General features: G+C 52.9%; 1 protein-coding gene and 1 long non-coding RNA gene across 2 annotated transcripts; both read left to right on the top strand.

The window, feature by feature from the left end:
- Positions 1-9,050: 9,050 nt before the first annotated feature.
- On the top strand, positions 9,051-19,070 carry LOC105738625 (kinesin-like protein KIF1C). The gene is made up of 16 exons (XM_030807958.1): positions 9,051-9,149; positions 10,845-10,963; positions 11,213-11,349; positions 11,778-11,858; positions 12,747-12,922; positions 13,577-13,642; positions 13,978-14,156; positions 14,246-14,357; positions 15,115-15,192; positions 15,354-15,419; positions 15,502-15,580; positions 16,102-16,177; positions 16,387-16,532; positions 18,442-18,611; positions 18,791-18,870; positions 18,995-19,070. Exons 3-16 carry the CDS (start codon positions 11,244-11,246, stop codon positions 19,068-19,070), a joined length of 1,491 nt encoding a protein of 496 aa, XP_030663818.1. The 5' UTR covers positions 9,051-9,149; positions 10,845-10,963; positions 11,213-11,243.
- A 2,867-nt stretch (positions 19,071-21,937) lies between these two features.
- On the top strand, positions 21,938-23,255 carry LOC115833574. Its single transcript, XR_004028960.1, has 3 exons — positions 21,938-21,959; positions 22,298-22,377; positions 23,244-23,255. It is a non-coding gene; the product is annotated as an uncharacterized LOC115833574 (long non-coding RNA).
- The last annotated feature ends 284 nt before the right edge of the window (positions 23,256-23,539 follow it).

A 23,539-nucleotide genomic window follows, 5' to 3' on the forward strand; every position in this document is an offset into this window, starting at 1 on the left:
CATTGAAGCTACTGACTGACCACAGCATTTGGAAACTCTGTTCATCTTATTACTGTGATTCTACTTTCCTTATTTTTCATCTTTTCTCTTAAGTCTGTGGCTTCTCAGACTTCCTCAGAATTGATTGCTTATTTTAAAAATTCAAAAATTTAAACCTCCTGAGCAGTTCAAAAATAATATACCTTTGAAATTTTTTAAACTTTTCAGAGTTGCAAGAATAGTTCAGTGATCACCAGTTGTTACCATTTTGCCATAGTTTCTTTGTCTGTGTGTCCCTCCCTTTCTACCTGCCCCCATATATATGTATATCTAAGAATATTCACGTTTTTTAAATTTAATAAATTTTCTTCCTGTACAATTTGAGAGTTAACTGCAGATTTCATAGCACTTTACCCCAATTTCTTCTATATGTCTGCTAAGAATAGGAGCTTTTTTTTTTTTGAGAATGAGTCTCACTCTGTCACCCAGGCTGGAGTGCAGTGGTGCAATCTTGGCTGACTGCAATCTCCACCTCCTGGGTTCAAGCGATTCTCCTGCCTCAGCCCCCCAAGTAGCTGGGATTACAGGTGCCTGCTACTACGTCTGCCTAATTTTTGTAATTGTAATAGAGATGGGGTTTTGCCATGTCAGCCAGGTTGGTCTCAAACTCCTGACCTAAGGTGATCTGCCCTCCTCGGCCTCCCAAAGTGCTGGGATTACAGACGTCAGCCTCCATTCCCAGCCTCTTTTTCCTTTTGTAATTAATAAGTGATCTATGGAATGATAGAAATAGTGTGAATATTCTGTCCCATAATAATCTTTACTTAATGGTTTCATCTGGATTGCTTCTTGCCCAAATCAATTACTATAGTGATTAGAAAATGGAGACTTTTCTATTTTTTCTGTATTGTCATTCTTCTGTAAAGATTTTTTTACACTCCTTTTTTTTTTGAGATGAAGTCTCGCTTTGTCACCAGGCTGGAGTGTAGTGGTATGATCTCAGCTCACTGCAACTTCGGCCTCCCAGGTTCAGGTGATCCTCCTGTCTCAGCCTCCAGAGTAGCTGGGACTATAGGCATTCGCCACTGTGTCCAGCTAATTTTTTGTGTTTTTAGTAGAGATGGGGTCTCACCATGTTGGCCAGGATGGTCTCGATCTCTTGACCCCGTGATCCATCCACCTCAGCCTCCCAAAGTGCTGGGATTACAGGCATGAGTCACCGCGCCTGGCCCTATACTCCCTTTTTAAGTTTTTTTTTTTTTGAGATGGAGGTTCACTCTGTTGCCCAGTTTGGAGTGCAATGATGTGGTCTCGGCTCACTGCAACCTTCGCCTCCCAGGTTCAAGCAATTCTCCTGCCTCAACCTCTTGAGTAGCTGGGATTACAGGTACGTGCCAGCACGCTCGGCTGATTTTTGTATTTTTAGTAGAGATGGGGTTTCACTATGTTGCGCAGGCTGGTCTTGAACTCCTGACCTCATGATCTGCCCGCCTCAGCCTCCTAAAATGCTGAGATTACAGGTGTGAGCCACTGCACCTGGCCCTTTTTTTTTTTTTTTTTGAGACAGGGTCTTCCTCTGTTGCCCAGGCTTGAGTGCCGTGGCATGATCATGGCTCACCACAGCCTTGGACACCAGGCTGCCTCAGCTCACTGCAACCTCTGCTTCCCGGGTTCCAGTGATTCTCGTGTCTCAGCCTCTGGAGTAACTGGGAGTACAGGTGCTCACCACCACACCCGGCTAATTCTTGTATTTTTAGTAAAGATGAGGTTTCACCATGTTGGGCAGGCTTGTCTCAAACTCCTGGCCAACATGGTGATCCACCTGCCTTGGCTTCCCAAAGTGCTTCCTATTGTTAGCCCTGTTTCCAGTCAAATTCCATAGCGTTCTTCTCCTTTATTTTTATTTTTTTATTTTTGAGACGGAGTCTCGATCTGTCCCCCAGGCTGGAGTGCAGTGGTGCAATCTCGGATCATTGCAGCCTCCACCTCCTGGGTTCAAGCAAGTCTCTGCCTCTGCCTCCTGAGTAGCTGGGATTACAGATGTCTGCAACCATGCCCGACAAATTTTTGTATTTTTAGTAGACACGGGATTTCATAATCTTGGCCAGGCTGGTTTTGAACTCCTGACCTTGTGATCCACCTGCCTCGGCCTCCCAAAGTGCTGGGATTACAAGCGTGAGCCACTGCGCCCGGCCACATCCTTCTTTCAGTTCATATTTGGATCTCCTTTTTTTCTACAGTAAGAACTCTGGTAACAACATAAATAAATGCAGTCATTTGTTCAGTTGTACAATATATGCATAATGAAAATTATAAAACCGATAGTATTTTCAGCTACAAACCTACTGAGTTTGATTTAATATTTCTTTGCAATTTTTGTGTGCTTACATATAGGCCACTAAAGGTGTGCAGTCTAAAATTACTTAGGTATCTTTTTCTCACCGGGCGCAGTGGCTCACGCCTGTAATCCCAGCACTTTGGGAGGCCAAGGCGGGCAGATCATGAGGTCAGGAGTTTGAAACCAGCCTGGCCAACATGGTGAAACCCCGTCTCTACTAAAAATACAAAAATTAGCCAGGCGTGGTGGCAGACACCTGTAATCCCAGCTACTTTGGAGGCTGAGGCAGGAGAATCACCTGAACCTGGGAGGCAGAGATTGCAGTGAGCCGAGACCATGCCACTGCACTGCAGCCTGGGTGACAGAGTGAGACTCCGTCTAAAAAAAAAAAAAAATCTTTTTCTCTTATATCTTTTCTCTCTTTCTCTTTCTGTGGTAAAGTTATTGGTGTAATAGTCAATTAAATTTATGTATTCCTATTGTATTCCGTTGTACTTCCCACCCCTCATCCTTGTTGATTTTATTTTTGGAATATATTAAACATTAATATGGTTCAAAAGGAAAAATCTACATTTTATAATTGCAGTAATATTTCATTCAGGAAAGAAAAAAATGGATGATAAAACCATTGAGGTTTTACTCAGAAGGTATACTGAAAAGTCTTATTTCTTATCCTTCCCTTCCATTATCATTAGCTTTTAGTTTATCTTAGTTGTCTTCATTTTTGCAGGTATAAGCAGATACATATTATATATATATTCTCATTTCCCCTTTCTTGTACAAAAGATAGCATAGTATCCATGCTGTTGTACTTTTAAATACTCTTTTGTATCTTGTTTTCATAGAGATTTTTCTTATTTTTATAGCTTTGTCACATGTTGTGTAGATTCCATAGGTTTTCGGCAAATATCCTAGGTCTGAGCATTTAGGCTGTTTCCAGTGTGTCAGTTTCGCAGATAATGTTGCAACCAATAACCTGTGTATTTGCTTTCCATATTACTTATGGAGATGTACCATCGGGGTAACTTCCTGGAACAGATACCTGGCATGTCTAAAACAGGGCATCGTTTTCCCAAAACTTTTTCACTTTCATTTGCCAGTATTGAATGGCACCATTATCTATCCTATTACTTATGCAGAAATAAAGGTATCATTTCCTCTCATATCTAGTTTGTCAGCAAATGCAAATTATGTATTCTTAGCCTTTCATTTTTTTCTACCTTCATTTTCTTATAGATCTTCTTAGTGGGTTTATTATACTAGCCTCCTAACTAGCCTCATTTCTCTCCTAATACTCCCTACTGCTACTAGACGTGTCTTTCGTAAAGCCAAGTATTTGTTCATTTCACCCAGACCTTCCTCTGTCCAGATCTTCCATTTCCTGGCCTCTACCTACTTCTCTAGCCTAATCTCTAACCACTTCTAACCACAGTGAGCTACTTGTAGATTCCCCAGACATATCCTGTCCTATCAAGCCTCTTTTGCACTGGAATGCCTTTTTTTTTTACTTTCTACATTTCTTTCTTTTTTTTTCTTTTTTTTTTTTTTTACCATTTTTGTGGAGAATGGGGTCACGCTTGTTACCAGGCAGATCTCCAACTCCTGGGCTCAAGCGATCCTCCTGCCTCTGCCTAGCTAAGTGCTGGGATTACAGGCGTGAGCCACCGTGCCCTCCCAGATAAACTTTATTTTGACATAATTTCATACTTAAAGAGCTTTAAGAGTAGTATAAATAATTCCTATGCCAGGCTCAGTGGCTCATGCCTGCAATCCTAGCACTTTGGGAGGCCAAGGCAGGTGGATCATGAGGTCAGGAGTTTGAGACCAGTCTGGCCAACATAGTGAAACTCTGTCTCTACTAAAAATAGAAAAGTTAGCTGGGCATGGTGGTGTGCTCCCATAATCCCAGCTACTCGGGAGGCTGAGGTAGGAGAATCGCTTGAACCTGGGAGGCAGAGGTTGTGGCGAGCAAAGATTGCACCACTACACTCCAACCTGGGCAACAGAGCGAGACTCAGTCACGAAAAAAAAAAAAAAAAGAATTCCTATATATCTCTCACCTGGATTCCCCAAATGTTGCCATTTCACCACATTTATTTTGTTTTATCCTTCTATGTATATGTATATATGTGTATACGTATATACACGCGTGCATACATAATTTTTTTGAACTGTTTAAGACAGTGTTACAGACATGATTTCCCTTTACCCCTAAAATTTCAGTGTATGTTTTCTTTCTTTTCTTTTTTTTTTTTTTTGAGATGGAGTATCACTCTGTCGCCCAGACTGGAGTGCAGTGGCGGAATATCGGGCTCACTACAACCTCTGCCTGCCAAGTAGCTGGGATTACAGGCATCCACCACCACGCCCGGCTGATTTTTGTATTTTTAGTAGAGATGGGATTTCACCACGTTGACCAGGCTGGTCTCGAACTCCTGACCTTAGGTGATCTGCCCGCCTCAGCCTCCCAAAGTGCTGGGATTACAGGTGCGAGCCACTGCGCCCAGCCTATTCAGTGTATATTTTCTAAAATCAAGGACAGTGTCTTACATAACTATACTAAAATGATCAGAAATAGGAAATTGACACTGATGCAATTATAACTCTCCCTAGTTTCCTTTAATCTGGAACATTTCCTCAGTCTTTCTTTGACTTTCATGATGTTGACATTTTTGATTAGTACAGGCCGTTAGTTTGTAGAATGCTTTGGGTTTAGCTGATGTTTCCTTAGTATTAGATTCAGGTTATGCCATTTTGGCAGGACCTTTGAAGTGACATTGTGTCCTCCTTAATGCATCAGATCAAGAGATACATGATATTTATATCTTTGTCCTATTACTTGTGATGTTAACTTCCATCACATGTATAAGGTGGTGTCTGCTGATGTTTTTCCCTGGTGACATTTTTGCCTTTGTAATTAGTAAGTATCTTTTGAGGAGATACTTTGAGATTATTTAAATATCTTCCATCAAACTTTCATGCTCAGTTTCGTTGTTGTTGTTGATCTTGGCTCACTGCAGCCCCCACCTCCCAGGTTCGAGTGATTCTCCTGCCTCAACCCCCTGAGTAGCTGGGATTACAGGCATGCGCCACCACGCCAGGCTAATTTTTGTATTTTTAGTAGCGACGGGGTTTCACCATGTTGGTCAAACTGGTCTTGAACTCCTGACCTCAGGTGATCCGCCCACCTTGGCCTCCCAAAGCGCTGGGATTACAGGCGTGAGCCACTGCACCTGCTGAGGTGTATTTTTCAGGTCGCCAGTTTGTTTTAGTTCTGACACTTTAAAAAAAAATAGAATGATTTGGGTTCACATAAGCTCAAGCAAAGTCTCTGTGAAAATGAGTTGGGCAGGGAGGAAGGACGTGGTACACATGCGCTGTCTGTCAGCTTGGACCTGGTGTGTGTGTTGTGCCTCAGAGACCTAGGAGTGCTTGGCCTAACACCTTCCAGGGGACAAGGGACCTGGGGCATGTATGGTCAGCACTTTTTTTTTTTTTTTTTTGAGATGGAGTCTCACTCTGTCTCCCAGGCTGAAGTGCAGTGGCCCGATCTCAACTCACTGCAAACTCTGCCTCCTGGGTTCAAGTAATTCTCCTGCCTCAGCCTCCCGAGTAGCTGGGACTACAGGTGTGTGTCACCACACCCAGCAAATTTTGTATTTTTAGTAGAAACAGGGTTTCTCCAACTCCCAACCTCAGGGGATCCTCCCACCTTGACCTCCCAAAGTGCTGGGATTACAAGCTTGAGCCACCACACCCAGCCCTAATTTTTGTATTTTTAGTAGAGACAGGGTTTCACCATATTGGTCAGGCTGGTCTTGAACTCCTGACCTCGTGATCCGCCCGCCTTGGCCTCCCAAAGTGTTGGGATTACAGGCGTGAGCCACCGCACTGGGCCAGCACGTTTTAAAAAATAACGAAAGACGCTATCGTGTGCGTCTTACAGTGAGGTTTAAGACATACCTCTTGGGGCTGGTGTGGTGGCTTATGCATGTACTCCCAGCACTTTGGGAGGCCGAGGCAGGTGGATCACCTGAGGTCGGGAGTTCGAGACCAGTCTGACCAACATGGAGAAACCCTGTCTGTACTAAAAAATACAAAAATTAGCCAGGTGCGGTGGTACATGCCTGTAATCCCAGCTACTCGGGAGGCTGAGGCAGGAGAATTGCGTGAACCAGGGAGGCAGAGGTTGTGGTGAGTTGAGATCGCGCCATTGCACTCCAGCCTGTGCAACAAGAGTGAAACTCTCTCTCTCAAAAAATAAAAAAATAAAAAAAGTGAAGTGTGGCCGGGCGCGGTGGCTCACGCTTGTAATCCCAGCACTTTGGGAGGCCGAGGCGGGCGGATCACTTGAGGTCAGGAGATCGACACCACAGTGAAACCCCGTCTCTACTAAAAATACAAAAAAAAAAAATTAGCCGGGCGTGGTGGCGGGCGCCTGTAGTCCCAGCTACTCGGAGAGGCTGAGGCAGGAGAATGGCATGAACCCGGGAGGCGGAGCTTGCAGTGAGCCGAGATCGCGCCACTGCACTCCAGTCTGGGTGACAGAGCAAGACTCCGTCTCAAAAAAAAAAAAAAAAAAAAAAAAAAGTGAAGTGCGGACATAATGGTCAACTGGTGACAGGGAAGGAGGGGGCAGTTGGGAATGCCTGTGGATAGGAAGGTGAGCAGCGAGGTGAGTTGCATGTAGGGACAGCCAAAGATGACCTGAAGGCCAGTTGGGGTGGGGAGAAAGGGCAGTTAAGGCTGGGCACAGTGGCTCACACCTGTAATCCCAGCAATTTGGGAGGCGGAAGTGGGTGGATCGCTTGAGCCCAGGAGTTTGAGACCAGCCTGGGCAACATGGCGAAACCCCCTCTTTACAAGAATACAAAAAAATTTAGCCAGGTGTGGTGGTGTGCGCTTGTATGCGAGAGGCTGAGGTGGGAGTATCATCTGAGCCCGGGAGGTCAAGGCTGCAGTGAGGTAACATCGCACCACTGCACACCAGCCTGGGCTTCAGAGTGAGACCCTGTCTCTAAGAAGAAGAAAAAAAAAAAAAAAAAAGCCGGGCGCTGTGGCTCAAGACTGTAATCCCAGCACTTTGGGAGGCCAAGGCGGGCGGATCACTTGAGGTCAGGAGTTCGAAACCAGCCTGGCCAAGACAGCGAAACCCAGTCTCTACTAAAAACACAAAAATTAGCCAGGTGTGGTGGCAGGCATCTGTAATCCCAGCTATTCGGGAGGCTGAGGCAGGAGAATCGCTTGAACCCGGGAGGCGGAGGTTGCCGTGAGCTGAGGTCGCGCCACTGCACTCCCGCCTGGGCAACAGAGCAAAAAAAAAAAAAAAAAAAAAAAAAAAAAAAAAAAAAAAAAAAAAAAAAAATACTAGATAAGTTAGGAGAGACAGCACGTAGGCTCCCGAAGGACAGAAGCAGCCAGCTGGAACGGTAGAGGTGAACTAGTATTTATCCAAGGGAACTAGGGATGGGCTGAGAAAGCAGGTGAGGTCGAAAGCGGAGAGAAGTATACCTGCAGAAGCGGCAGATGGGGCTAGTTGGAGTTGGGCTGAAAGGGCCTAAAGTGGGGTCTAAAGGGGATGTCCTGACTCGGAGGGGAGTCAGCAGAACGCCAGGGGGCAGCGGGAGCTGCGGGGCATTCGGGCCTCAGATAGTTGGGTCCAAGCAGGTGACCTAGATCAAGAGCAGGATGGAGCGGAAGGAAGCCAGGAAGGATCCTCCACAGTTGACTTCGGGGTAGCCACGGCCTGGGGCTGCGAGGGTGGATGAGGACCCGAGGGTCCGGCTGGGGCTGAGGGGGGGCCTGGAGACCCGCTGGAGGGAAGTGCCAGGCCGGAGGGCGCGGCCTGCGCCTGAAAGGGCGACGGGAACCCTCGACAGGTGGACCGGGCGTGGCCGGACCTTCCGGGCAGCCCATCCCGAGGGCACGACTGGGGGCTGCGTCCCTCGAGAGGGGCCCTGAGGTGGTGGGCCCAGGCCGAGGGGCAGGCTGGGGCCTGAGGGGAGTCCCGGGTCTGAGAGGGCAGCTCCGGCCTTAGGCGGCACCCGGGCCTGAAGGGGTTGTTTGGGCCAGAGGCGGCGTCCGGAGCGGACGAACTTGAGGGCCAGGCGGGGACAGAGCGCCCGAGTAGCCGCGCCACGGCCGGCCGCACTTGGCCCCAGCACCTGAAGCAGCTGCGCCGCGAATTCTAGAACTCGGCGGGGCGGAAAGGACAGAGACGGCGACTGGAGCCGAGGAAAGAGCCGGCGGGCGGTGCTCGCCTGAGGGCGGGGCCTGGGCGGAACCGCCTTCTGGGCGGGCCTCGACGGGAGGCTCCGCTCCCTGGGCGCGCCTCCAACGGCGGCGACGTGCGCTGGGCCGGGGCCTGGGTGCCCCCGAGGGTCAGTCCCCGACGTTTCCGTGTTCCTCAGGCGTCTGCAACCCGCCTGGGTTGCGGCGTCTGCTTGCCCTTCTGCGTCCGCAGCTCGGTCCCCACGTTCCCGCTCGCTGGGCCCCACGGGCCGGTGGCGTTGCCCCTTTAACGAGAGTAGCCCGGGTCGCTCCCAGATCCTTCCCGGGACGGCGCGCACCCGCCCCTCCGCGCGCGCCCGCGCTTCCCCCGCTCCTCGCTCCCGCCCCAGCTCGCGCTGCCCGGGCGGGCGCCGGCCGCTGGCGCCGCTACTGCTGGCGCCCCTGGGGCGCGAGTCGGCCGCCCGCCGCCCGCCGCCCGGGCACCCGGCGAGGGGCGGGGGCAGCTCCGAACCGGCCCCGGATCCTTCCCGCACTCGCCTCACGCTTACCAGAAAGCTTGTCCCTCTCCGCCGAGCTGCTCCGGGAGCCCCGCTGCGCCGAGGTGAGGGCTGGGGAAGGGGGAGGGAAGGGACGCCGGCGGAGGAACGTGCCGGGTTGGGGGGCGGGGAGCCGGGGTCCGGCGGCGCGATTTAGGCTCAAGAGCCGGGATCATGTGCTGTTTGTTCCGCGGAGGCGCAGAGAGGTGCCAGGCCCGGGCGGCCGCCGGCTGGCTGGACAGGAGGACGGGTCGGCATGGCCGCCCTGAGAGGCCGGGCGGGGACCTGTGTGAGAACCGCCGGGTGGGCAAGGTGCAGGTGGCCCAAGACCCCCTTTCGGGCCGGTTGGCCCCACCCCAGCCGCCCAGTATCTTCCTTGTACCCCACGGCTGCTTCACAGCTGCACCGGCCGACCCCTGTCCCTGCCTCTATTCCCTTACCCCGCTGGCCCCCAGCCGTGCCACCCCATTCCTTGTCCCATTAGCTGCAGCAACGGCGTCACCATCGCTTGTCTCCACCAGTGTCCTTCCCTCCCCTGGTCAGGGTCTAGAGGGTCAGGGCTGTTCTTCCTGAGCCAGCTTCTGTGATTCCAGCTACTCCCTTCCTGTCCTGGGACAGACCAGCCCCTCACCCTCCCATGCTCTGCCCAGGAAGACTGGTGAGGGGAGGCCCAGTGTGACAGGAGTTTGGGGCCCACTGGGGCCACAGGAGGGGGCTCAGCATCCTTTATCCCTCTTCGTGCTCCTCCTCCCTGTTGTCCGTGGGCGTGGGCTGTTCAGCCTCTCCTCCCAGGGTGTGGGCACCCGATCACTCACATTCCTGAGCTCCAGCCTGGCATCTTCCTCAGGGCAGTGGACGCCATAGCACTAGCCCCAGGGTGGGGCTGGCACCAGCCAGCCGGCTTCCTTTTCTTTCTCCCTTTCAGGGAGGCCCCAGGGACCCTCTACCCTCAAACAGAGGTATTTCTGGGCGCCCCAAGGGTGGAGCCCTGAGGGTTGGTCTGATGGCTACAGGATGACCCCACCCTCCCCTGCCCGTTGTCCTGGATCCTGTGGAGGAAGTGCTGGGGGCTGGGCAAGGGGCTTAGAGCCCGCACAGCTGGCCCTGTGGATCCCAGTCCTGGGCCCTACCTACAGCCCTTGGACTTTTTCCATCCGCACTACCGGCCTGGTGTATGTAGGTTGTGGGCCTCAGGTGGGAACTGGATTCTCCCTTGCCGACCCTGTGGGGGAATTTTAGGACAGGTTTTGCATTTGCAGTTTCCTCTCTGGTCTCTTTTCTGGGCTCCCAGTTTATGCTTTGGCCCCGGAGTTCCCCATCCTGCCTCTTTAACACCTTGTGTTTGCTGTGCTGTGTGTCTTCCTCCTTTCCTCTCCCATTCTTTCCTTCATAGCATGACCTCAGGCTTGCCTTTTGTCTTATTTCTCTAATTTTCTTGGTGTCTGTGACTCTCTGCCCCTCCTCTCTCTCTTCCCACCACCCTCACATCTCTGCCCATGTGCCCCTCTCTGAATTGCCCTCTGTCCAGCCTCTTTCTCTCTCTGTCCTCTATCTGAACGTTCAGTACATTTGCGAGTGACAAGGAATAAAAATATCACCGTCCCTGCCCTTGGATTCACATTGCATTCAGCCACTCCAGAGGGTCAGCTGTCCGTACTTTTCCTACTATTCCCCCGATAACGTTGGCCCTCCAACCTGGGAACCCCAGACAGGTCTCTGGAACCACAGGTGCCTCCTAACAACTCTTCCACCACAACCAGGGTATCTCCCAGAGCCCCAGCTGGTGTGGCCAGGCCCCAGGAGTAGGATGGGGCTCCCCCTACGAGGGCTGGTGGCAGCCAGAACTGATACATCCCGCCTGGTCTGGGGCCAGGACGCCAGGTAACTCTGGGGGAGACCACCCAGGTTCCTGCAAGCTGGTATATGGCTGGGGAGAGAGGCAGAAATACCTTTGGGAGTCTCTCAAGACAGTGACATTTGGGAGGAAAGCCAAGGGAATAAGAGCTGGGTCCTTGAGAGGCTGGGTGGCTTTGGGGGAGATGTGAAGAGACTGGTTCCGGGAAGAAGCTGGGAGGCAATGTTTGGGTCCCCGCAGTGGTTCTGACCCCACCACTCCTTTCTCTGTCCTCCAGCTGAGGAGGGCAGGAGTGTCTGGAGCCATGGCTGGTGCCTCGGTGAAAGTGGCAGTGAGGGTTCGGCCCTTGAACGCCCGCGAGACCAGCCAGGATGCCAAGTGTGTGGTCAGCATGCAGGGCAACACTACCTGTGAGTGAGTCCCAGGGGCCTGGCTGGGCACAGGCAGGGAAGGCCAGGCCCAGCCGGGCCCACCACACAGGCCCGTCCCGCTAGGCCAAACTAAGAGGAGGGTTATGCTGGGCACAGAGCAGGTGCTAGTCGTAAGGGCGGGGGCTGGGGCAGGCTGGCCTTTCCCGTGTTCCCAGTCCCTGGGAGGGGGAATGTTGGCCTGGAGCCCTCCATTGCCCAATCCAGGAGGCAGCTCAGTGGGGGCGGGTCCTAGGAAGCCAAAATTAGCTTTGGTGGCTGGAGGGGGTGGGGAATATTAAAGGGGAGAGATGAGTCAGGACAGTGGTGAGGAGTGGGATGCTTGGATTCCAGGGGCTGGTGGGGGTATGGGCAGGGACTGGGAGTACCTGACTTTGACTTTCCTTCCTTTACCCTCTCCTGCTCCTCAGCCATCATCAACCCTAAACAGAGCAAGGATTCCCCCAAAAGCTTCACCTTTGACTATTCCTACTGGTCACACACTTCGGTGGGTTGTTGGGCTGGGGGAAGAGCAAGGCAGTGAGAGACAGTGGATGTAGGTCCTGGGGAGGGGACATGTTAAGAAATAGGACCCCCCAGGGGATTAGTCAAGCTGAATTGGGAGAATGATCCTGGGTTGGGGTGGTAGGACCCTTAGGCTATGATTGAGGCCTCGACAGGAAGGCAGAATCCCTTGGGGTAATTAGGACTAGCAGAGGCTGGATAGGATCCTTGGGGTGATAAGGACAATGATGAGGGTGAGAGGGCACACAGGTCCTTTGGGGAATCATCAGTGATGGAAGCAAGACCCTTGGGACAGAGACATGAAGGATAAAGACATCCAGGGTTCCTCTTGTAGGGGTGGCCTGCCCCTCCACACCTGTGGGTGCTTCTCGTTAGGTGGGATGAAAGATTTGAGAAAAGGAATAAGACACAGAGACAAAATGTAGAGAAGGAAAAGCGGGGCCCAGGGGACCGGTGCTGTGCTTACAGAGGACCCACACCGGCACCGGCCTCTGAGTTCCCTTAGTATTTATTCATAATTATCTTTACCATCACCGGTGCTGTGCTTTGAAATGTATATGCGAACATCTCCATAAACCTTTTAGCAGTATTGCTTCAGCAAGCCCCACCTTATTCCTAAAGGCGGTTTTCTCCTTTATCTTCAAACAAAGCACATTCTGCACCGCCCAAAATCCTTTTAACCTTAAGTCACCACAGCACATGTCTCTTGCAAGGACAAGGTTGGGGGTAGGGTCACAGATTAACAGCATCTCAAATACAGAACTAAATGGAGTCTCTTATGTCTACTTCCTTCTATATAGACACAGTAACAGGCTGATCTCTCTTCCTTTTCCCCACACCTCTGTTTTTCTCTGCCCCCACTTTCTCCTTGGCAGAGGACCCCCAGTTTGCATCTCAGCAGCAAGTGTGTCGGGACATTGGAGAAGAGATGCTGCTCCACGCCTTTGAAGGCTATGACGTGTGCGACTTTGCCTACGGGCAGACCGGGGCTGGGAAATCCTATACCATGATGGGGCGGCAGGAGCCAGGGCAGCAGGGCATCGTGCCCCAGGTACGCCTAGGACCTGGTGGGGCAGCCAGGGCAGGAGCGTCTTTAGCTGCCGTCTGAGGAAGGAAGGACCAGGGTCTGAGGATTATGGAACAGAGACCTGGCTCTGAGGCCATTGGTGATGGGAGATAGAGGTTGACTGCAAGCTGGACAACCTTCTGGGGTGGGAGGGTCTTTGCCCCTATCAGAGGCAGTGAGCCTCAGTGAGAAGAGCAAGACTTTGGCATCAGTGAGCCTTGGGTTCGAGCGCCAGTTTTACAACTTACTATTTTACTTGGTTTCATAATGATTTGTGAGTATAGTTCTCCTGCAGGCTTGTGTACCACCAGTGGAGTGTTAAGTGTAGAAATGCCAATTGGGATCACAGAGTTAACCGTAATTGTCCCTGGCTGTCCAGCACAGCAACCTGGCACACAGGCTTGGGAGTCAGGACTCCTGGGGTTTGCACCCTGGCTGACTGAATGCTAGCCTGTGATCTTGGGCAAGTGGGAACCTCTCTGAGGTTGTTTTCCCATCTGTGAAATGGGAATAACCCCTCCCTCAGGGCTGTGGTAAGGGTTAAATGGGGTCACTTGGGACTGGCCCTGGCCTGTGGCTGGACACTTCAGGTGTGCCCTGAGCAGGAGCTTCTCTGTATTTCCCTGTGTCCCCCTCCAGCTCTGTGAGGACCTCTTCCCTCGCGTTAGTGAGAACCAGAGTGCTCAGCTATCCTACTCTGTGGAGGTAAGCCCGGGTCTTGATGGTGGCGGGGCTGAGAGGGGTCCAGACTGCTGAGGGCCGTCGCGGGAATCAGACAGCCTGGGATCTAATCCTGGCTCTGCTGGTTACTGACTGTGACTTTGGGGCAGTGATTCTGTCCTTCAGCTTCGTATGTTCATCTAGGAGATGCTAATGATCGGATGCACCTCCTGGCTTGTTGGGCAGGTCGCTGCGCTAGCATCCGCAGAATGCTTCGTATTAGCTGCAGTCACTTCGATCATGTCCAGTGGAGTCAGATTAAGTTTCGTTGTCATTGTTGTGGCTAGTTTTGTTACTTCTCATTTGCTTTTCCCACTCAGGTGAGCTATATGGAGATCTGTTGTGAGCGGGTACGAGACCTCTTGAACCTCAAGAGTCGGGGTTCTCTGCGGGTCCGGGAGCACCCCATCCTGGGCCCCTACGTGCAGGACCTGTCCAGATTGGTTGTGACCTCCTACACAGACATTGCTGACCTCGTGGACTGTGGAAATAAAGCACGGTGAGGCAGGCTGATGGAGCAGAGGGCAAGGGGGCCAGGGTTGGGAAGGTGAGAGGCAGGATCCAGTGACTGCTTCCTTTGCCCCCAAGGACTGTGGCTGCCACCAACATGAATGAGACCAGCAGCCGTTCCCATGCCGTCTTTACCATCGTCTTCACAGAGCACTGCCATGACCAGCTCACGGGGCTAGACTCGGAGAAAGTGGGATCGCCCCTGCTCCCGCGCCGGACGCAACCTCCCCTGGCAACAGGGACAGTGACATGGTAGAAGGGTCTTGGGCCCTCCCTGCCCTTGCTGGGTTGAGTGCCTCCTCAGGACTTCCATGACCGCGCCCCACCCCCACCCTGTTTTTCCATCAGATCAGTCTGTCCCCCTCTACTGTTTGCTTGTCTTTTTTTTTTAAGACAGAGTCTCGCTCTGTCACCCAGGCTGGAGTACAGTGGTGCAGTGCTGCGATCTCAGCTCACTGCAACCTCCACCTCCTGGGTTCAAGTGATTCTCCTGCCTCAGCCTCCCAAGTACCTGGGATTACAGGCATGTGCCACCAGGCCCGGCTAATGTTTTTGTATTTTTAGTAGAGACGAGGTTTCGCCGTGTTGGCCAGGCTGGTCTTGAACTCCTGACCTCAGGTGATCCACCCGCCTCAGCCTCCCAAAGTGCTGGGATTACACATGTGAGCCACCGCACACGGCTGTTCTTACGAGACCCAGGACAGGGCTCGGATCCCTTGTGTGTCCCTTGTCCATGCCTGCGGTGGGCCTGTAGCTCTTTGTAATTGAGCGAGTAACCACCGTCTCACTGTTGTCATGTATTCTGTTTCCCCCGGCCTCTTCCCTCGCCTCCTCCTGGCTCTCTCTAGCCCTTGCCAGCTGCCCACATTCCTGCTGGGTGCTTCCCTGATTTGCCTGCCCCATCCCCCACCCGCACCTTATCTCCTGCCTGTTTCCTCTGACCCCAGGTCAGTCAGATCAGTTTGGTGGACCTTGCTGGGAGTGAGCGAGCCGACTCCTCAGGGGCCCGGGTCATGTGCCTGAAGGTGAGGGGGCTTCAGAGGGTGGTTTGTTGTGGGGCAGTGTTGTGGGGTGTGTGTGGAGGTTTCCAGTCAGAATCTGAGACTCTCACTGGGGAGGTAGGAAGGGGAAGTGGATCAGATTGGGAGAGGAGGGTCTCATCCCCACATTCCTCATCCTTTTCTAGGAGGGAGCCAACATCAATAAGTCCCTGACTACACTAGGGAAGGTGATCTCGGCCCTTGCAGATATGGTGAGACCTGGGTGTTGGAAAGAGAAGGGCTTGGGAAAGGGGGGTGACCCACCCTAACCTCCTTCCCCCTTTTATCCCCCAGCAATCAAAGAAGCGGAAGTCGGATTTTATCCCCTACAGGGACTCTGTGCTCACCTGGCTGCTCAAGGAAAATTTGGGTGAGGGCCTCTTCCTCTCTCTTTGCCGACCCTGACACATCCCACAGACTCTTTCGATACGTCTGACAAATCCCCTTGCTATGCCGAGAATCCCAAATCCCATTGTCTTCCTTCTCCCCCTGACCCTTCAAAGGGAACATCCTTTTGAAGATTTCCTGATGCTGAGAACAAGGCCATACCCTGCCGTCAAGCCAAGGGCCTCGCTGACCTGGCTACTCATGACCTCACTGACCTGGCTACTCATGACCCCTGCCTGATCCCTGATCCCTGATCTCACACCCACTGCTGCACTGCTGACTTCATCCCCCTTCCATGCTTCTGTGACTGTCCTGCAGATATATCTCCCTGACCTCATTCCCTCCCATAACCAGATGTCATGGTTAGTTCCACCACCCTAGATTCCCCTACCTCAGACCATGACCCTATAAGACTCCCGCCTGGGCAGTGGGCCCCAGCCCCATGACCCGGTTTGACTTTTCTTAGCCCCTCCCTCAGCTGAAGCTTTTCCCTGCACTCCATTCACAGGTGGGAACTCACAGCAATGATGGCAGCCCTGAGCCCTGCTGACATCAATTACAAGGAGACTCTCAGCACCCTCAGGTGGGGCTTCTGGCTCTAGCAGGGATGGGGCAGCGTAGGAAAAGTGCCAGGAGTTCAGAGGCGAGTTGCTCAGGACCCTGCTCGTGAGACGGGGGAGGTCCTGGAGCCCTGCCACAATATCTTGAGACCTGGGAGAGGGGGAGGGAGAAACAGCAGACCAAGGGTCCCCTGCCCCCAGGCCTCACCGACCCTGCTCCTCTGTCACCCAGGTATGCTGACTGCACCAAGCAGATCCGCTGCAATGCCATCATCAACGAGGACCCTAATGACCGGCTGATTAGAGAGCTGCAGGAGGAAGTAGCCCGGCTGCGGGAACTGCTGATGGCTCAGGGACTGTTAGCCTCTGCTCTGGAAGGTCGAGGTTCCAGGGAGGGGCAGCTCAGGGATGCCCCTTGGCCCACCCCATCCCTCCTCACTTGCCTTTGCCCAGTCCTGGAGCCAGGGAGGGACGACGCACTATGAAACCCTTCATGTGCTCAGGGACGTGGACACAGATGTGCAGAGGGGACGTATGTCTTCAGATGTTACAGAGCTAGGAGGGACTAATTCTCTAGGGGAGAATCAGGATCCAGAGGGACCTGTCAGGCTCCTGGAACTAATAAAATGACCGTTACAGGAAAAATGGCAATATATACTTACAGGTCAAACAGTAAATTGTTAAGAAGAGGCTAGGCTACTGGGTGGCTTTCTTGACAGAAGTTCTTGCAAAACGTCAGAGTCGAAGTGGACCATAGCCTAACAGATCTCAGTGGAGTGCTTTCTAGCATGTCAGGCTCAGCCTCACTGATGGAAATAGTGTCCAAATCAGAGGATGTGTAATCCATGTTGACTGGGTCAGGAATGGACCCTGCATTCAGTCTTGAGATCATCCCATTGAGAATAGTCAGGGTGCTGAGGGGCACAGTGTGGGGAATATGAGTGTTCTTGGAAAGAGAAGGATAAGGTAGCTAGGCTGTTTGCCTTCCAACATTTGAGGGATTTTCTTGCGGAAGAGAAAGCAGTAAGGACTTTTTATCCCAGAGGGCAGAACTAGAAACACCAGCACACATGACGTGGGGCCAGTTTCAGCTCAACACAGCTAAGAATTCTTTTTTGAGACGGAGTCTCGCTCTGTCACCAGGCTGGAGTGCAGTGGCTTGATCTTGGCTCACTGCAACCTCCACCTCCTGGGTTCAAGCAATTCTCCTGCCTCAGCCTCCCAAATAGCTGGGATTACAGGCGCCTGCCACCACCACACCTGGCTAATTTTTGTATGTTTAGTAGAGACGGGGGTTTTAGCCTGGTACAGTGGCTCATGCCTGTAATCCCAGCATTTGGGGAGGCCAAGGCAGGCAGGTCACCTGAGTTGAGGAGTTCGAGACCAGCCTGACCAACGTGGTGAAACCTCTACTAAAAATACAAAAATTAGCTAGGTGTGGTGGCACGCGCCCATAATCCCAGCTACTCGAGAGGCTGAGGCAGGAGAATCGCTTGAACCCAGGAGGCGGAGGTTGCGGTGAGCCAAGATCTCGCCACTGCACTCCAACCTGGGTGACAGAGGGAGACTCCATCTCAAAAAAGAAAAGTTTGACACAGAGGTTTCTAGATGGGCCAGGCTGGTCTTGAACTCCTGACCTAAGGTGATGCGCCCACCTTGGCCTCCCAAAGTGCTGGGATTACAGGTGTGTGCCACTGTGTCCAGCCCAGCTAAGAATTTTCCTTTTTTGAGACAGTCCCACTCTGTCGCCCAGGCTGGAGTGCAATGGCGTGGTCTTGGCTCACTGCAGCCTCCGCCTTCTGGGTTCAAGCGATTCTCCTGCCTCGGCCTCCCAAGTAGCTAGGATTACAGGCGCCTGTCACCACACCAGGCTAATTTTTGTATTTTAGTAGAGACGGGGTTTCACCATGTTGGCCAGGCTGGTCTCAAACTCCTGACCTCAGGTGATCCACCCACCTCGGCCTCCCAAAGTGCTGAGATTACAGGTGTGAGCCCCCACACCTAGCCCCACCTAAGAATTTTCTGATGGTGCAAGTCATCTAATAGTGGGAAGGACTGGCCGCCTCCTTCAGTAATGAGCTTTCCACCCCTGGAGTTGAAGCAGAGAGACTGGGTGCCCATTTGTCGTGGCTGCAGTAGGAGGGCTCGCTCCTTGCCTGGTAGGAGGCTGACCAGCAGTCTTCTGTAGTCCTTACAGACTGGTCCTCTGTGAAGCTCTTGGTCTCCTGGATGTCTCTCATCAGCTCCTTTCCTTAGCCTCATTCTTTTTCCTCTATCTTCCTCCCAGGCCTGAAGATGGAAGAAGTGAGTGTCAGAGGCGCCCTGCCAGCTGTGTCATCTCCCCTGGCTCCAGTTTCACCCTCATCACCCACCACACATCATGGGGAGCTGGAGCCGTCATTCTCCCCCAACACGGAGCCCCAGATTGGGCCTGAGGAAGCCATGGAGAGGCTGCAGGTGGGAAGCTGGAGCTGGCAAGGGCTGGGGGTCTGGGCGTTCCTGGGAGTTCACTTCTCCAAAGTCAAGCTTGAGAAAGAAGGAATTCTAGGAGTAGCGTGGCCCCAGGGTAGGTTGTCCCTACCCTGGGTCTGCTTGTCCCAGACCATCCTGAAACCTACCCACCCTTAGGCCCCCAGGAGACAGAGAAGATTATAGCTGAGCTGAACGAGACGTGGGAGGAGAAGCTACGCAAGACAGAAGCCCTGAGGATGGAGAGGTGTGAGGGCCGACAGCTGGGGTCCTGGGAGGAGTTGGAGGCTGTGGGGGAGGTCAGGCCCCACAGGGAAGGAAGTCACAGGCAGTGAAGGTAAGACTGACATTTGCCTCCCCTCTGCCCACAGAGAAGCATTGCTGGCTGAGATGGGGGTGGCCGTCCGGGAGGATGGGGGAACTGTGGGCGTCTTCTCTCCAAACTAGAGAGCTCACTGGATGCTTAGAAGAGAGGCAGCAGGTGCAGGGTAGTGAGTGCTGTCCCTGATCACTCCTTTTGAGGTCCCCGGCTTGTCCATCCATCATTTCTGTCCCCTCCGCTGCCACCTCCTCTCTGTGTTGTCTAGTCATCCCTGCCTTCTCCCTCCAGCCACTTGACAGTCAGCCTCAGGAGAGGGAGAGGACCTGGGAAATCGGAGGTTGGTTGGGATAGAGACTGAGGCACTGTGCATGCTTTTGTATCATTTGTGTTTTGGATTCTATGCATACTCAAAAAGATAGCTAAAGAAATCTATTTTTCAAAAGGATAACTTGGGAAGACAAGACTAAAGGGAATAGAGGAGGCGTGAGCACTACATTGTAAGACAGCGGTTACCAGTGCAGCGAGAGGTTGGTTATAGATGGAGGCACCCGTGTAGCTTGGAGCTATGCCGCAACTGGTTTCCTAGAGAAGGTGGTTTGGACAGTGGAACCTGAAAGGTGGACAGGACTTGGGGAGTATGGAGGAGTAGGGCCACCATGAGGTTGAACAGCCTGGGGTATGTGTTGGGGTGAGTGGGACACGCCAGTGCTTGACACATGCCTGCCGCCAGGTTTTAGGTGCCTAATAAATCTTTGCTGAAAGGAAGGAAGGAGCAGGGCAGGAGAGGTCAGGCTCAGGTGGAGGCAGAAATGATACTCCAAATATTAATAACCATCCGGCACAGGGACTGACCAGTCAGAAAGGGCACTGGCTATAGACAGCCAGCACCGCTGTACCGCTGCATACCAATGAAGGGATGGTGCAGAGGCCAGTTTGAGCAGAGCATGAACTTCCAGTTCCACCAGGGAACCAGCCCAGCCTGTCTGGACCATGGTGTGAAGCAGCAGAGGATCAGGCCCTAAGTCAAATACACTGTGCTCTGAGCCAGACAGGGTCACTGGCGGCTGCCTGGAAGAGGTGATGCGTTACCAGAACAAGGCTTCTCTCTGTTTTGTAAAGTCAGGTCCATCTGGGGGACTAAGCAAGCAGGGATCACTGAACCCCTGTTCTGAAAAGGGGAGAGGGGTTTTGTCTTGCCTGGCCCAAGCCACAGTGAGGGAGTGAGAGAGCTGTGGGCAGCAGGCCAGGCTGTTTGTCTGGGGTCTTGTCTGGGGCTTTGGGGTCCTTCTGAGGGAGCCAGACTCTCCTGGGACCCAGCCACACCTAGGTGGAAAGAGGGGCTACAAGATGCCCTCAGCATGGCTTCCAGCCACCTTTGTATACCTGGAGCTGGGCCGCTTCCACCACGGTTGCAAGGATGGAGAAAAAGCAGAAAGTAGTGGGGAGACTGGTGGGGTGGAGGTTTCTTCCTTGGAGAGCTTGCAGAGATGCCACCTGCCAAAGCCTGGAGACCAAAGGAGGGGGTTCTTGTTTTAATTGTTCTTACAAAGGTAATACACATCAGAGAGGACATTCTAATAGTTCTAAAAGGTGTGTACAGTGAGAAGTTACATCTCTCAGTTTACAGCATTTTGTTATAGAAAAAAAAAAAGTAACCCTCCATCCTTCCCACCCTTAAGTTCCCCTCTCAGAGGCAGCCTTCATTATGAGTTCTTTTTTTTTTTTTGAGACGGAGTCTCGTACTGTCACCCAGGCTGGAGTGCAATGGTGCAATCTCGGCTCGCTGCAACCTCTGCCTCCCGGGTTCATACGATTCTTCTGCCTCAGCCTCCCAAGTAGCTGGGATTACAGGCACACACCACCACCCCCGGCTAATATTTTGTATTTGTAGTAGAGATGGGGTTTCACCGTGTTAGCCAGAATGGTCTCAATCTCCTGACCTTGTGATCCGCCCGCCTTGGCCTCCCAAAGTGCCGGGATTACAGGTGTGAGCCACGATGCCCGGCCCAAGGAGAATATAGTAAGAACTCATAATGGGCCGGGCACGGTGGCTCACGCCTGTAAGCCCAGCACTTTGGGAGGCTGTTGTTGGGGACATTGGCAGTCAGGGATACAGGAGGCCTGCTTTGGAGGGAGTACTCAGGGGTCCACTGAGTGGAAGTACAGAGTCCGGGAGAGAGGCCTGGGAGGGGGGCTTGGACAGGTGGACTAGAGCCAGGACATGGAGGAGGTCCAGGGATGCCAGGGGAAAAGGTAGGCTCAAGTCCAGTGGGGCTGGGGTTCCAGCTGGAGAGGTCTCAGCAGCGAAGCAAAGACATGGCCATAGCGAGGTGTGGGCAGGAAGCTGGGAGACCTGAGGGGTGGCAGGAAGGCAGGTGGGCCTGGGGCAGGGTGGTGCTGAGGGATGGACAGGTGTGTGGCAGGGCAGCAGCTGGCGGGAAGGGAGACTTCCCCAGGCGTGGCAGCGGTGGCGTGAATGGGGGTACAGAGGCAGCATGGCCTGTACGCCACCCAGAGTACTGCCCAGCAAGGGCAGGGCTGTTGTAACGGAAACAAGTCAGGAGAAAGGGCTTTGGGAGAAGGGAATGGGCCGGGTTTTCAGCACAGAGCAGCGTAACAATCACTCAGGTGTTCAGGATGGACTTGGCCTGGGGCCTTAGGCAGGGACAGCCCCAGGCGGGTGCTGCAGGGACCCAGGCTTGAGGTGAAGCAGCCGAGGGAGGGGTAGTCACTGTGGAAGAGTCAGGGAGTCTGCTTCAAGAAACATGTTTGTTCCATTTGCTTTTGAGTTGAAGTGACACTTTTTATTTTTAAATTGTGAAAGTAATTCATGTGTGTAGGAAATTCAAGGTTGATGAAAGGTGGGGAGTACCAGTCTGCTCACTCAGTCTCCCCCAACTCTCCAGAAGCTGCAAGGTATATTTTGAGGAAAGAAATGATGGGACCTGAGACAGAGCAATATAGGGAAGAAGAAGAGAATGCAGGGGGTCCGGGGCTTCTGGTCAGGGAGCCTGGTGGGTCGAGGTGCTTCTGAAGAGACAGGCCTTGGGAAGGGTTGCTGACCTGGATGCAGCAGGATGGGTGGGGCAATTTTTGTAGGCCCCCCGTGTGAGGAGAGGGTGGATCAGCCTGTCCCGAAAGCGGTTGGTGTGAGAGGTGGGAACCAAAGAATGTCATCAGGCTGGAGGGATGACGATGGGAGGAGTACAGAAGGCAGGAGAGCTCTCCAGAGTGAGGGGGTGCAGCTGGCAGTGCCAGGCCTGGAGGGGTTTCTCCTCCCACCGCTCCCTTTCTTCCTTTCCATAGCGTCCCCTGGCTGGCTCCCCCTGACCACCTTTCTCTCCTCGCTTAGACTCCCCACCTGGTGAACCTGAACGAAGACCCTCTGATGTCTGAGTGTCTGCTCTACCACATCAAAGATGGCGTCACCAGGTAGTGTGTACCCAGCGGCCTGGGGGGGCAGCCTCTGCTTTTGGGGTGTGGCTGCCAAGGGTTGGCCACATTGGCGTCTCTCTTCCCTGGTGGTCCCTGGAGATACCTCAGATCTCGAAACAGCTGCCTCCACAGCCCTGCATGCTCTTCTAGCTTCAAGAGAAGTTGGTGAGCGTGCCTGCCCAGTGGCTGTCTTGCCTCCACCTGCCAGTTCGGTTAGGGCGAGACATCCTTGTTTACTGGGGCAGGAGAGTTGGGAAACATAAACCCCCGCATTCTTTTTTTTTTTTTTTTTTTTTTTTTTTTTTTTGAGACGGAGTCTCACTGTGTCACCCAGGCTGGAGTGCAGTGGCGCAATCTCGGCTCACTGCAAGCTCCGCCTCCCGGGTTCACGCCATTCTCCTGCCTCAGCCTCTCTGAGTAGCTGGGACTACAGGCGCCCGCCACCACACCCGGCTAATTTTTTTGTATTTTTCGTAGAGACGGGGTTTCACCGTGGTCTCGATCTCCTGACCTCATGATCCGCCCACCTCGGCCTCCCAAAGTGCTGGGATTACAAGCGTGAGCCACCGCGCCCGGCCTAATTTTTGTATTTTTAGTAGAGACGGTGTTTCACCATGTTGGCCAGGCTGGTCTCAAACTCCTGACCTCAGGTGATTCACCCGCCTCGGCCTCCCAAACTGTTAGCATTACAGGTGTGAGCCACCGTGCCCAGCCAATCATTGTATTCATTTTTGAAAGTATTTATGGAAGGCCCGCTGTGTAGAATGCATTTTGTTATGTATTTGGATGACACAAAGGCATATAATATACATAAGTAAAATCCTACAAGGCCTGGCCCTGTCCCTCTCCTACCTCCTTTCTAGCACTCTCGGCCTCCCAACAAATTGCTCATGGTTCTCTGCAGACCCCACACTGTGTCCTACCTTTGTGCCTTTCCTCTTCCTGGAAGATCCTCCACACCTCACAGCCCCCTTCTACTGGCTGGCTCCTACTCACCGGTTAGTCTCAGCTTAGCTGCTGTAGCCTCAGGAGGCCTTGACTCTCTCAGACTGGGTTAAGAATCTCCCTGCCTGCCTGCCTGCCTGCCTGCCTGCCTGCCTGCCTTCCTTCCTTCCTTTCTCCTTTCCTCCTTTCCTCCTTTCCGTTCCTTTCCTTCTTT

The sequence above is a fragment of the Nomascus leucogenys genome, unplaced genomic scaffold (genome assembly GCF_006542625.1).
Source record: "Nomascus leucogenys isolate Asia unplaced genomic scaffold, Asia_NLE_v1 Super-Scaffold_258, whole genome shotgun sequence".
Lineage (NCBI taxonomy): Eukaryota > Metazoa > Chordata > Mammalia > Primates > Hylobatidae > Nomascus > Nomascus leucogenys.

What these genes read in the sequence shown, in the direction of transcription:
- LOC105738625 (XM_030807958.1), top strand. Translation starts at nt 11,244, where the DNA reads ATGGCTGGTGCCTCGGTGAAAGTGGCAGTGAGGGTTCGGCCCTTGAAC. An exon ending in CATGCAGGGCAACACTACCT is followed by an intron (nt 11,350 to 11,777) that starts GTGAGTGAGTCC and finishes CCTGCTCCTCAG; the next exon opens with CCATCATCAACCCTAAACAG. An exon ending in CCCGGGTCATGTGCCTGAAG is followed by an intron (nt 15,193 to 15,353) that starts GTGAGGGGGCTT and finishes ATCCTTTTCTAG; the next exon opens with GAGGGAGCCAACATCAATAA.